The sequence below is a fragment of the Microtus ochrogaster genome, chromosome 2 (genome assembly GCF_000317375.1).
Source record: "Microtus ochrogaster isolate Prairie Vole_2 chromosome 2, MicOch1.0, whole genome shotgun sequence".
Lineage (NCBI taxonomy): Eukaryota > Metazoa > Chordata > Mammalia > Rodentia > Cricetidae > Microtus > Microtus ochrogaster.
The window spans coordinates 43,126,865-43,139,645 of NC_022010.1; the positions used below are offsets into that span (position 1 = coordinate 43,126,865).

The 12,781-nt window shown below is 48.6% G+C and overlaps 1 protein-coding gene and 1 non-coding gene across 3 annotated transcripts in view; one reads left to right on the forward strand and one right to left on the reverse strand.

Annotated features, from left to right (window-relative positions):
* The first annotated feature begins 4,279 nt into the window (after positions 1 to 4,279).
* Positions 4,280 to 12,781, forward strand: part of Itgb5 (integrin subunit beta 5) — a 118,960-nt gene continuing 110,458 nt past the window's right edge. For both annotated transcript variants that reach the window (XM_005344871.3, XM_013351687.2), the window contains exon 1: positions 4,280 to 4,652. In XM_005344871.3, coding sequence (XP_005344928.1) covers positions 4,583 to 4,652 — 70 coding nt within the window. In that variant the 5' untranslated portion in view covers positions 4,280 to 4,582. The remainder of the gene's footprint in view (positions 4,653 to 12,781) is intronic.
* On the reverse strand, positions 10,225 to 10,327 carry LOC113458346. The gene has a single exon (XR_003378730.1). It is a non-coding gene; the product is annotated as a U6 spliceosomal RNA (small nuclear RNA).

A 12,781-nucleotide genomic window follows, 5' to 3' on the forward strand; every position in this document is an offset into this window, starting at 1 on the left:
TTTTTATTGGATTATATGTTCTTTTGGTGTCCAATTTCTTGAGTTCTTTGTATATTCTGGAGATGTAGGGTTAGTGAAGATCTTTTCCCATTCTGTAGGCTGTCGTTTTGTCTTGTTGACCATGTCCTTTGCTTTACAGAAGGGTTTCAGTTTCAGGAGGTCCCATTTATTAATGGTTTCTCTCAGTGTCTGTGCTGCTGGGCTTCTATTTAGGAAGTGGTTACTTGTGCCAATGTGTTCAAGAGTACTTCCCACTTTTTCTTCTGTAAGTTTCAGTGTGGCTGGCTTTATGTTGAGGTCGTTAATCCATTTGGACTTGAGTTTTATGCATGGTGATAGATATGGGTGTATTTTCATTCTTCTACATGTTGATATTCAGTTATGCCAGCACCACTTGTTAAATATGCTTTTTTTCCACTTAATATTTTATGCTTCCTTGTCAAAGAGCAGATGTTCGAAGATGTGTGGATTGATATCCAAGTCTTCTATTCGGTTCCATTGGTCCTTCTGTCTGTTCTTTTGCCAATACCAGGCTGTTTTCAGTACTGTAGCTCTGTAGTAGAGTTGAAGTCAGGGATTGTAATGCCTCCAGAAGTTCTTTTATTGTACAGGATTGTTTTGGCTATACTGGGTATTTTGCTTTTCCATATGAAGTTGAGTACCATTTTTTTCGAGATCTTTGAAGAATTTTGCTGGGATTTTGCTGGGCATTGTGTTGAACATTTTACTTTTTTATTGAAGTAACCATAAAATGCTCTGCACCCTTTAGGCACTGTGAGGAAACATTTAGAGAAATGAAAACAAATTATGAAAGTTTTGTTGGATTGGAAAAGGGAAGATTAAAGACTCCAACAGACTTCCTAGACTTCTTCTAGGTTGAAGGCCTGATAACAAAAAACAAAAAAAGATAAACTTTGTACACACAAGTATGGGCCCTCACATAGACACATATAATCATACACATGAATAAAAATTAAAATAAATGGCTTTTTGAAAATATTTTGAGTCAGGTGGTGATAAGCAGTGACATTTGCTATTAATCCCAGCACTCAGAAGGCAGAGGCAGGCAGATTTCTGAGTTTAAGGCTAGCCTGGTCTACAGAGTGAGTTCCAGTACAGCCAGGCTTATGCAGAGGAACCTTGTATAGGAAAACAAAACAAAAAACAACAACAAAAATATTTTATTATAGGCTGTTTCCATTAACATTTAAGACTGGTGGGCTAACAGCTTCTTTTGTTATCTGGATGCCACTTTCTGGCTCATTCTCAGAGGCCCTGAAAGCTAAATTAGTTTTGTCTACCAAGAATCATGGTGTATAAGGAGAGGAAAACTGAAAAAAGGAAAAGTCTCCTATTCTTTTCATGGTAAAAGATACATAATGTAAAATTTATCATTTTATCCAGTTTAAGAGGATTGTAACAATATTATTATTCATGTTAGAATATTGGGTATGCTTTTTCCTTTAGAAAGCCAGGCAAACCTTGAACTTGTGATGTATCCAAGGATGACCTTCTGTTTCTTTTCCCAAGTGCTGAGATTATCGGCATAAGCCATTGCACCTGCTCTAAACTGGCATTTTTCAAATAAAAAATGATCTCAGCATTAAATATGTATATACTCCTGAGGGACAGTGGAGGGAAATGCCTTTAATTCCAGCAGTCAGGAGGCAGGCAGAACTTTGAGTTCAAGGCCAGCCTGGTCTACAGAGCAAGTTCCAGGGCAAACATTTAAGCAAGAAAAAACTGTCTGGAATAAACAAAAAGCCCAAAACAAACAAAAAAGTATACCCATGTTTCATAGGCATCCTCTACAAAAAAAAAAAGAACCTTTAAAAATATTTATTTTATTTTTATGTATATGGGTATTTTGTCTGCATGTATGTCTGTGTGTGGTGTGCAGCCAAGTGTCTGCAGAATTCAAAAGAGGGTGTCAAACATCACACAGTTGTGAGCTGCCGTGTGGGAACTGGAAACTGAACCCAGGTCATCTAGAAGAGCAGCCACTGCTTTTAATCACCGAACCATATCTCCAGTCTCCTATTCTTTTCATGGTAAAGATACATAATGTAAAATGTATCTTTTTATCCAGTTTAAGAGGACTGTAACAATATTACTATTCATTTCTAGAACTTTCCCATTATCCCCACCTGAAACTCTGTATTCATGAATAACTTCTTATTCTCTCCCCCAACCAGCCTCTGGTAACATCTGTTTTCCTCATTCTCTGTTCTGGAGCCTTTAAACGGTAGAATGTCTGGGCATGGTGGCACACTCCTGCAATCTTAACACTCAAGAGTGGAAGCAGGAGAATCAAGAATTCAAAGTCATCCTGTTCCGTTGCAGAGTTCAAGGCCAGCCTGGGCTAGATAGACCTCCCCCCCCCCCGAATTATATAATTGTTCCTTTGGGTCTGATTTATGTCATAGCACGTTTTCAATGTTGCAACAATTGTGTCATGATTCAATTTCTTTATTTGGTTATTTGTTTTTGAGAAAGGGCCTTCTAAATAGCTCTGGCTGTCCTTGAACTCACCATGTAGATAAGGCCAGCCTCAGATTTACAGATCTGCCTGCCTTTGCCTCCAGAGTGTTGGAATGAAAGGTCTGTGCCATCACATCCAGCTCCATTTATTTTTAAGATCAAATAATAGATCGTCATATGTATATCTGACAACTTATCTGTGAACACTTTTGGATTCTTGTGTGTAAGGGGGTCATGAACCACAGAAGTTCTCAATTAGAAAAGGCATTTCCAAGCCAGCTTTAATGCAGCTTGGATTACTCAGGAGTCATGGCTTATGGCAGGTCTGGGCAGGCTGGGGACCCGGAGAACCACCAGCTAAGACAGGAGGGGACTGGTGAGAGTTAGGGCAAGTTGGATCATAGCACTTCCCAGGTGCAATTTAGGTAAATGGTGGTCTGTGCCAGGTGTGGGACAAAGCGAGCTATTTCAGCAGCAATGAAGCACTCACCCTGAGTGCAGAGGAGATGGGCACTACAGGGCCTGAACTTACAGAATGCATAGGAAAACTACTCTTGTACTTAGCGCAATATTCCTCCACCTAGCTGAACCATCCTACATAGTCCTGCCAGACAAATCAACTCTCAGCACTGGCTGGCTGTCTTCCAGTTCAAAGGCTTTGATCAGTTCCCATTAGAAACACCACCTCTCAGCAGGAAGAAGTGTAGCCTCAAGGCCAATGCCCCAGGGGCAGGTAAAACCTGGGCTGTCTCCACAGCATGATTTGTTATTTGTTGTTGTTTTGTCCTCTGGTCGTCATCACCCCCCCCACACACACACACAATTTCTCTGTGTAGTTTTGGAGACTGGCCTCGAACTCAACGGAGATGAGTGCTGAGATTATATGTGTGCTCCACCATTGCCCAGTGCAGCATGTTTTTATCGGATAATGGTTGGCCTCAAGTACGAATTTTAAGTCAAAACAAAAGAAGATATTACAGAACAAGTCTAAGGATGAATTTTGAGGTTTGCTATGGATTGCTTCATTTTTGCTTACCCACACTACACTACAAACGGACTTCTGCCAGTACCATCCAGGCAAGAGTTTGGGAGGTAAGCCAAACAAAGCTCACGATCTAAATGCCTCAGGTAGGTTTTGTACCCACACCTACAGTTGGTTCTTGACCTGCAAAGGTTATGCTGCCTTACTTAAATATTCTGAATTTGTGTGCAAAACAGCCCAGCAGTCACGTTAACCCTCAGTGCCTCAGTTTCCTCATCTAAATAACAGGAGAGATGTTATGAGTACTAAAGGAGTGAGTGAGTACAGAGACAGACAGCACTTAGCACGCTGCCTGTTCAGCAGTGTGTCCTAGGCTTCACCTGCGCCTCTGTTCTACATGTCCTCCCTTGCCCGTCCGGAGCGTGGCGTCTTGGTTGAACTAGGAGGACGCCTCTGTCCCATCTTTGGCGAGGCCCGGGCTGGCATGTGCTTCTGGAATGACGAAATGGCCTGGCAGATCCAAGCGGTACCTGCCGTCCCTCCTGAAGTCATACTGTGATTGTTTTGGCCCAAGTAATCTCTGCCGGTCTAAAGGAGCGTGCCCCGCCCACTCCCGTAGCTGTTAAGACCTGGGAGGGAGCCCCAAACTAGAAGTTTCGAACTCAGGACACCCCTCCCTACCCCCGACTCCCAAGTGCATCGGACGTGACAGCCACCTGGGCACCCAGGGACCTAGGCGTGCTGGCGGGTCCCGGAGCAGGGCGGAGCTGGTCCAGCCCGGAGCTCGCCCCGCCCCGTCCCGCCTAGCCGTAAACTGACCGAGTGGCGGCCCGCGGGAGAGAGGGGAGGAGAAAACAGAGGAGAGTGGGGGCCGGCGGCCGAGGGAAAAGGGAAGGGTCGCTGAGAGCGGGCGCGCGGGGACTCGGCGAGAGTGCGTCCTGAGCAGCGACAATTCCGGGCGTCCCGGCCGGCCAGCAGGGAGGATGGTGGCGGCGGGGCGCGGGCCAGCCCAGCCGCGGGCGCCGTGAGCCCTAGTTCAGTGCCCGGCATGCGGCTGCGGTCCACGGCCTCAGCCCCGCTCCGTCCCCCGCCGCGCGCCCCCGCCGAGAGGCGCGCACCATGCCGCGGGTGCTCGCGACCCTCTACGCCTGTCTGCTCGGGCTCTGCGCGCTTGTGCCGCACGTCGCAGGTAAGCCGCGCCGCCCGCTGCGCTCTCGGGAACTTTGCTCGCCCCGTGGCCGCTTGCAGAGAGCCGAGGGTGTGGGGCACCCGGGCGCACCCCGGAGAGACGGTGGGGCGCGGGCTGCAGATCTGCGTGCACTGCCAGGTTCCCTCCCTGGCTGAGGAGGAGCCTTCCCTTCCTGTGTAAACAGCAGGCGTCTGGTGGCCGAGCCCGAGGGCGCTGGTGACGCGGGAGGGAAGGCCTCCCCGCCCGGTGCTGGGGCCCCAGTTCTGCGCTCGCTTGCACAAAGCAGCCCTTGTGGCCCACGGGTAGTGATGTGGGGGCCAAAGTGTGGCAGCCTAGCCACTCCGGAGGTCTTTAGATAGTGCAACTTTCTCTACGCCTGGTCTAAGTTGAAAGTTGTCACCTCTCTCGGCAAGTCCGAAGTCGTGGCCCCACCTGGGACTCCGCCATCTGATTCTGTTCCTGTACCACGATTCACAGTGCTTTGACGGCGGAGGGGCTACTGGCTTTGCCTTAGCCAGATGTTCCCTTGTCCTGGCGGCGCTGGAGAAGCCTCAGATACCTGCGTTAAGTTTTCTGACTTGAAAGTAGCAGTTAAGTCCCTAGAGAAAGGATGCTAGTCGGCGCTGGGGCTGCCAGGGACGTGAGCTTGCTCCTCCAACCCGCTCCAAGCAGGAGTTTCCGAACTTTCTCCTTTCCGTCGGAAGTCACTGTGTATTGATTACGGGTGCGCTATGCACTTTCAATACTTGTTTGTCTTTCTGAGCCCAGCCGTTCGTTGACTGGCTGCTTGAGTGGAGAAATCTGTTCTCCTACCGCGTCTCATTTACATGAAGGAGGTTGAGGTTTCCATCTGAGAGCGGGGAGGGTGGTGGTAGAGGAAACAAAAAAGTCGTTCAGGCCTCAGTCCTAACTTAATACTGTAGCAAGGCTGCTTTTATGGGGAAAGAAGTAGATCGGTGAGCCCCACCCCTTCCTCTATCTGGCAACTTGTGGTGCCATCTTTGGTGTTCACGAGTCCCCAGGGAAACGCAAGGAGATTTAGCTTGAATCACCACCTTCTGGAATATATCCTTGTCTACTGACCTCACTTTAGGACAGTCTTGTAGTTTGAAGTTTATGCTCTTTTTATTGTTTGGTGGAAATTTTTTTCTTTTTTTCTTTTGTGATGGTGTTTTTAAATTTTTTTTTGTTGTCAGAACAGCAGCCTTATATTAGTTTCGTGAAATTTAAGTTTGGGAATGGCTCTAGTTTTCTTCCAGTTAGACACTATGTGGTTCTAATGAAACCTCATAAACATTTCCCATGGCCAAGACTTTAATCTTTATTAGTGGGGTACCCAGCTGCCTGTTTTTATCTGTCTCTACCCCAACTCTTCCCAAATTCACCCCTCTTCCTTATGCGCCCAACTTTGTATCCATTTAATAAAACACAATGAAACCAGTTTGTGCTACCTAAATACTCCTAGCCTGCTGGTCTTCAACTTGAGCCTGGCTCTGCTTACCTGGGGCCTTAGAGAAAACTCCCTTCCCAGCAGTTAACTGTTGCCAATAGCTCCTTGCTAGGTTTTTGCTTTTTAAATGTATCCTCACCTGGCCTGTAACTCTATGCATAGCATAAAATTTACAGAGATCCATTTGCCTGTACCTCCCAAGTGTTGGGACTAAAGGAGTGCCCCACCCCTCGAGGTGCCCTTCAAATTATTAGAGGCATTTGCCTTTCATTTGTATGTAATTTCATCTCCTTGGAAGTTGCCTTGCTTCTGAACTGGATTTTCGTCCCAGAGGTGGGCCCTGGAGAGCCACGTGGCTTCCCTTTGGCTTCAGGGTGGGAGCGGTGAGCCTAGGCCCAGGGCTGTTTGGTCATTGTACCTTATCTCGGGAGCCTGGGTGGTTTGCTCCAGTGCCTTCAGAGTTAAGTTTTGTCCGTTGACCTGTGACCACAGCCTTGTCTTTTGCCCGTTTGTGCTGTCATCCCCCCCCCCCCTCCAAGTCAGTAAAATGGTGGTAGACCACTAACCTCCAGGGTGGGTCACCTCCTCCTTGGAGTGCCCAGGTGCTTTGCCAGATCAGAAGGCATGGCTCATGCTGGCCCACCTTTCTTTGTTACCTCTTCCTTGCGTCCTCCCTGCCCCACCCACCCCCTTTTGTCTTGAAAGGTGGCAGGAACTTTTTCCTGTTGTTTTCTCTTGCTGAGGGGAACATAATTTGAAAGGAAGTTCGTAGTTACCTGGGTGGGGGAGGGGAGGGACACGACAGGACGTGGTGTTGCGAGGTTTGGTGCCCATGTGGGTGTTCCTAGATACAGTGAGTGGATCCAGCAGGCCACAGACCTTACATTGAAGGGGCCGACTGGAAATAAGCCTGCCGTGTTGTCCATCCTCACCCCGAACAGGAGGATCTCCTTATTTATTACTGGGGCCAAGAATCTCTGGGCTGGAACCTGACTCAGAAGGTAGCACAAACCAAGGAAGGGTTGCACGGGGGAGGCCTCCCATGCCCTCTCCCGCTCTAAGGCAGAGAGGGGAGTTTGGTCTCACTCCCGCTGCATGGCTGGAGTCAGGCTTGCTGCCGTGGTTTATTATTTTATAAGCAATCAAACGTCCTTTTCGTGGATGCTCTGCAAATCAGAATGCTCCGAATACCAAGAGCCCTTTGTTGCACTTTGAGAATGCAAGTTGGCAGCCCGGTCCTCCTCACCCTGTCCCTGGCCCACCATGGCGGTGGGCAGATGCTGGGGTGGGGGTGGGGCTGCTGGAATTTGGCTGGGTTGGCAGCTCCCTTTAGGTAACCAGGCCCAGGACACCCAAATGCAAAGGGTGGCCTCGGTTCATAGACAACTGTTTCCCCTCTGGGATTTACGTTTTAACTCCACCGTCCTCAGTCGGGGGGGAGGGGGGGGGGCTTTTCATACAGGGGGCTGAGGCAGAAGAGGGCAGGGTCTAATTAGGTCTAATTAGTATTCCTCCCCTGCTTGTTCTCCACGCTATTTAGCTACTGAGGCAACGAAGAATTAAAATATCCAAGTAGTTTGGCAAATCGCCCTTTGTGGCTGCCTGCCCTAGTAACAACTTTTTTTTTTCTTCTTCAGCCTGGTCATGGAAATATTCTGGGAAGTTTTTTTTTAACAAGATCAGCAATGTGGGGGTGATTACACACAGCACTTAAATGAGAGGGCGGCTTCCAGAGGCTGGGGGCTGGGGGTTGGGGGGTCTCCTCACAGGTGTTTTCAGTTGGCTGGGGAGAGCTTTGGAGCCTAAGGGGTTTGTTTTCCTTTTCTCCAGTAGGGGGAATCAGTTACTTTAAAGCCCCAGTTCTCGACCTATGGGGTCGTGACCCCTTGGGTCTCACGACCCTTTCACAGGGTGGCCTAAGACTGTCGGAAAAGCAGATATTTACATTATGATTCATAGCAGTAGCAAAAATTACACTTGTGAAGTAGCAATGAAAATAATTTTATGGTTGAGGGTTGCCACAACATGGGGGAACTGTATTAAAGGGTCACAGCGTTAGGAAGGTGAGAAGCACTGCTTTAAAGGGCGGTAGACACCCATTTTGCTTTGCTAGGGTGCGGGTTTGGGGTCGCAGGGTGAAGAGCCTGCTTCAGGGCGGCCAGTCAGCTCACCCAGGAGGCCGAGAGCTGCAGCACGGGGCCCACCTCACTGGATCCCTTTGGCAGCCTTGCCAGAGCTTTCTCTGTCTCTGGTAAAGCCAAGGACCTACCCCTTAGATCGTCTCGCCCCTCACTCAGAGTAATGTTAAACTCTTAGATCTCATTGATCTGCTTAGATTCTTTCAGGCTTCTGGTTCCGCTGGATACCCCACGGCCTCCTGCCTTCTCTAACCATCTAACCACCGGCTCCTCAGGCTTCACTCTGCCCCACTGGCCATGCTGCCCCCTGCCTGGACTGTCTTTCAGGTAGCTGCTGTTCAGCTGCTTCCCTCACCCCCACAGGCCATGGGGTCTCCTGTTCAGCCCACCTTCTCCAGCCTTTCATGGCTTCTTTTCTTCCTTGACTTCTGTCCTCAGCACTTTGCTTCATCTACTGTCCGGACCTGCCCCTTCTCCATGTCTGTCCCCCACCCCACTCCCTCAGTGGTTTCACTTTGAAGTCAGGGTCTGTACGGGCCAGCTGCTGTTAGGAGGCGCTAACTGGGGGAGGGAGACCACATTGCAAGGTGTCAAGATTCATTGAGCTGGAATCCATAATAAAGGCCCGATGCTTTGACCCCTGAACTGTGTGTGCTGACAATGTGTGTGACAGACATTTCCCCTGTTTATAGACACTGATGGTTTTTTTTTTTTTTTTTTTCCTGTTTATAGACACTGATGGTTTTTTTTTTTTTTTTTTTACTTGATTAGGTGGAGTTTTATGTTTAGGGAGGAAGATTATAGGGGTAACTGGTTGCCTCCTTTTTTCCTTCTCTTTTCGAGACAAGGACCCATTCATCCCAGGCTGGCCTCAAGCTCTCAGGTCCTTGAACTCATCCTTCTGCCTTCACCTGCTGGGCACTGAGCTAAATACTCCATTTTTGCAGTGCTGGGTCCTAAACCCAGGGCTTTAAGCAGGAATTTAGCACTAAACCAACTAGCTACATCCCCAGCCTTCGCTTGCCTTAGTTGAGCTGGCTCCCGGGTTAGGAACACATGATGCTCTTGCAGAGGACCCTGGTTTGATTCCTAGCACCCACATGAGGTGGCGCACAACGACCTGTAACTCCAGCTCCAGGGGATCCAGCATCTGAGGGCATCAGTATGCACGTTCACACACCCGCACACAGACCCATACACGTAGTGAAAAGTAATACAACTGTTAAAACATATTTTATTTAAAAATGTGTGTGTGGTGTATTGCACAGGTGCGTGCATATGTGTGTGTATATATGCATGCCAGTTTGCATGCATGTAGAGAGGCCAGAGGGGGACACTGGATATCTCCCTCCACTGCCTTCTATCCCTGTTCCTTCTCAGTGAGACTGGCTCTCTCCCTGAACCTGAAGTTCACCGTTTGACTGAGCTGGCTAGCTGCCTGTCTCTGCTTCCCAGTGCTGGGGTTTCAAGTACGTGGGGCTGTGCTCAGCTTTTATATGGGTTCCAGGGATTGGAACACATGTCCTCATGTTCGCATAACAAATCCGTCACCACTAAGTCACCTCTATGGCCTCTTGTCTCCAGTTTGTTAAAGTGTGTGTGTGTGTGTGTGTGTGTGTCTGTGTGCACGCGTGCACGTGTGTGTCTTTGTGCGCCATGATGTGTGTATGGAGGGGAGAGGGCGACTTTCAGGACTCAGTTCTCTCTACCTTGTTAGGGCAGCACCTCTCTTGTTTCTGCGCCAATGTGCGCCTGAGGTCCTGGAGGCTAACTGGACCCTTGAGCCTCTGCGCAATTCTGCTTCTGCCTCCCAGGAGTGCTGGCATTACAGATGTGTGCCACCACAGCTAGCTTTTTTACTTTAATCTGGGGATTGAATTCAGGTCACTAGGTTTGTGTGGCACACCTTTTACCTGTTGAGCCAACCCCAGTGGCCTCCCCCATTTTTGAATATGTAATATACTCAAGTGATTTTTCTTTCTGTTCTAACATGGAACTCTTCACGAATCTACGAGTCATCTGTGTGCGGAGGCCATGCCAGTCTTCTCTGTATTGTTCCCGTTTTTGCATACGTCTTTCCTCCTGTCTTTTCTCATCACCCTTTAGCCCAGGATAGTCCCCTGATGGCCCTGTCCTGCACAGTCCCTGTTAGATCCTCATACATCAGTGTTTCTGTAACATGTTAGACTTACCTGTCTTCTCTTTTTATTCAAAAGCAGCATTAAATATACTTCTGCATCTTGCTTTTTATTTTTTTATTTTATCATTATTTATATTTATTTCTTTCTGAGACAGGGTTTCTCTATATAGCCCTGGCTGTCCTGGAACTCACTCTGTAGTCCAGTCCACCTGCCTCTCCCTACTGAGTGCTAAGATTAAAGGTGTATGCCATCAGTGCCCAGCTACTTTTTATTTCTCACTTAGCCTTGCATTGGGGTAAACTACATAGCAGGGTCCTCATTCTTTTGTATAGCCACATAGTATCTCATTCTATGAGTAACTGTTTCAAAAATAGAAGGTTTAGTACCTTAAGATGTAGAGGTGCTAGGATCCCGAATTCAAGGCCAGCCTTGGCTACATAGTGACTTTGAGGCTATTCAGGGCTATGAACCCCCAACAAACCAATCAATTAAAACATGCAAGTCATCTCTGTAGTGGTGTGGGTCTTTGGCAGACTTCTGATGTCCAGAAAGGCAGTCTGAGGATGATAGATTGAGGTAGCACCTTGCTAGGACGTAGTTGAATTTTGTGGTACCATCATCTTTAGACATGACTGTTTAGTTGCTGGATTCTGTGTTGGAAACACCGTGTCTTGTATGACAAACTTGTGGGGCACAGCTCAGGTGTGGGGAGCAGCACCCCAGTGACTTGCCACCCTTAAGCCCGAAGGGTCAGGCTGATTTGGTACCTGCTTTTACTCACTTCCGTTTTCCCGCGGGATGTTTTGCACCAGGGCATTATAACTGTTGTCTGTCGACTTCACTAGTAGCTGTGCGACTTTGGACGGTCAGGGTGGGCGGCCATGAGAAGGGCTGCCTAGAACAAAGATGGCCTGAAGGGTCCAACAGAAAGTGAGGCCAGAGGACTGCCACCTTGAGCTGTTGGCTGTCGAGGGACCAGGCAGGAAGGGTTGGATTAGGAAAAACATTTCACACATCTTGGACAGACGATAGGCCGGACGTGGAATGCCTGGATATGGTTGGTGAGAGAGGGGGCTGAGTCAATGAGTTTTGAAAGCAGAGCGTGTTTTTAGATCATATTTATTAATAAACCCCGAATGAGACTTGAAGTTACGGAGCTTCAGAGCGTGGAAACTGAGCTGAAAGTAGTGACTGCAGACAAGGAAGGAGAGATGTGGCTGCCGGCTGGCCAATAGCTCCTATCTCTGCGACCTAGACACAACATTGCGACACTGGTGAACTCCGGCTGCTTGGCCTTGTAGTCATTGCTTCCTTCCTTTTCAAAGGCTCCGTGGTGCCAGTGAATCATGTGGCCAAATCCCAGCTCTGAAATATTAATAGGTGGAGAGCGGAGATGCCAAGGGAAGTGACTCTGTCACTGGGATGTGCATGGCAGGCACACAGCCTAGGGTTTGGGGTTGTGTCTGTCTGCTGCTGGACACCCCTCAAGCTCCAAGGAACAGCACCCGTGGCGACCGCTGTAGCTCTCACCTCCCCAGTCCAGAGCTCAGATATCAGCACTCACTTCATGCAGAGTGTCTGGAGTCTGGATTTGTCCCAAGGGCAGCCTAATTTTAGGGCAGTTGAATGTCGTAAAACCACTTCATTATTGAGTGTGAATCTGGAGTATTAATAGAAATAACTACGAAAGCAGAGTCACTGGTGTTTTTATGGCTTTCCAATACGGTTTTTTGTTTGTTCTTGTTTTTTTTTTGAGACAGACTCTCACTCTGGCCCAGGCTGGCCTGGAACTCATTATGTCCCATGTGTGACAGCCCTGGCTCCCCCTCCATAGTGATGAGATTACAGGCACGAGCCACCACCCAGCTGGCAGACTGTTGTCACACCAGGTCTCCATCATGTCAGCCATCTCTTATTAATAGTTCAGGTCTTTGGAGGTGGTAGACCGGAAGACTCAGGACTGTCTGTCAGAAAAGAGAATTTGCCCTGCTGGGCTCTGGGTCCTTAGCCTGGACTCCTGGGGCTCAGGTAATCAGAAGTGCTAGCTGTGAATTCATGTGGTTGTGAGGGCTCTGACCACAGACTGCTTTCAGGCCACAGTGTTATTAGCAATGTCCTCAAGGAGCTGTGGAGCTCAGTGGGCCACAGCCTCCCTGTGTCTGAGAGCGCAGGGACCACCTGCGGCACCCTGTGGCGGCACTTGACAACTGGAACCCCTGTGGACCTCCTGGTCAATAGGACTCCTGTTCCCGGTCTTTGTCAGCTTTCCTTATGTGGCGCTCAACTAGCTCCCCTGAAAACACTCCCACTTCTAGGCTCTAAAGTCCCATAGTTCCATTACTTTGCAGAAGGGTGTGTGTGTGTGTGTGTGTGTGTGTGTGTGTGTGTGTGTGTGTGTGT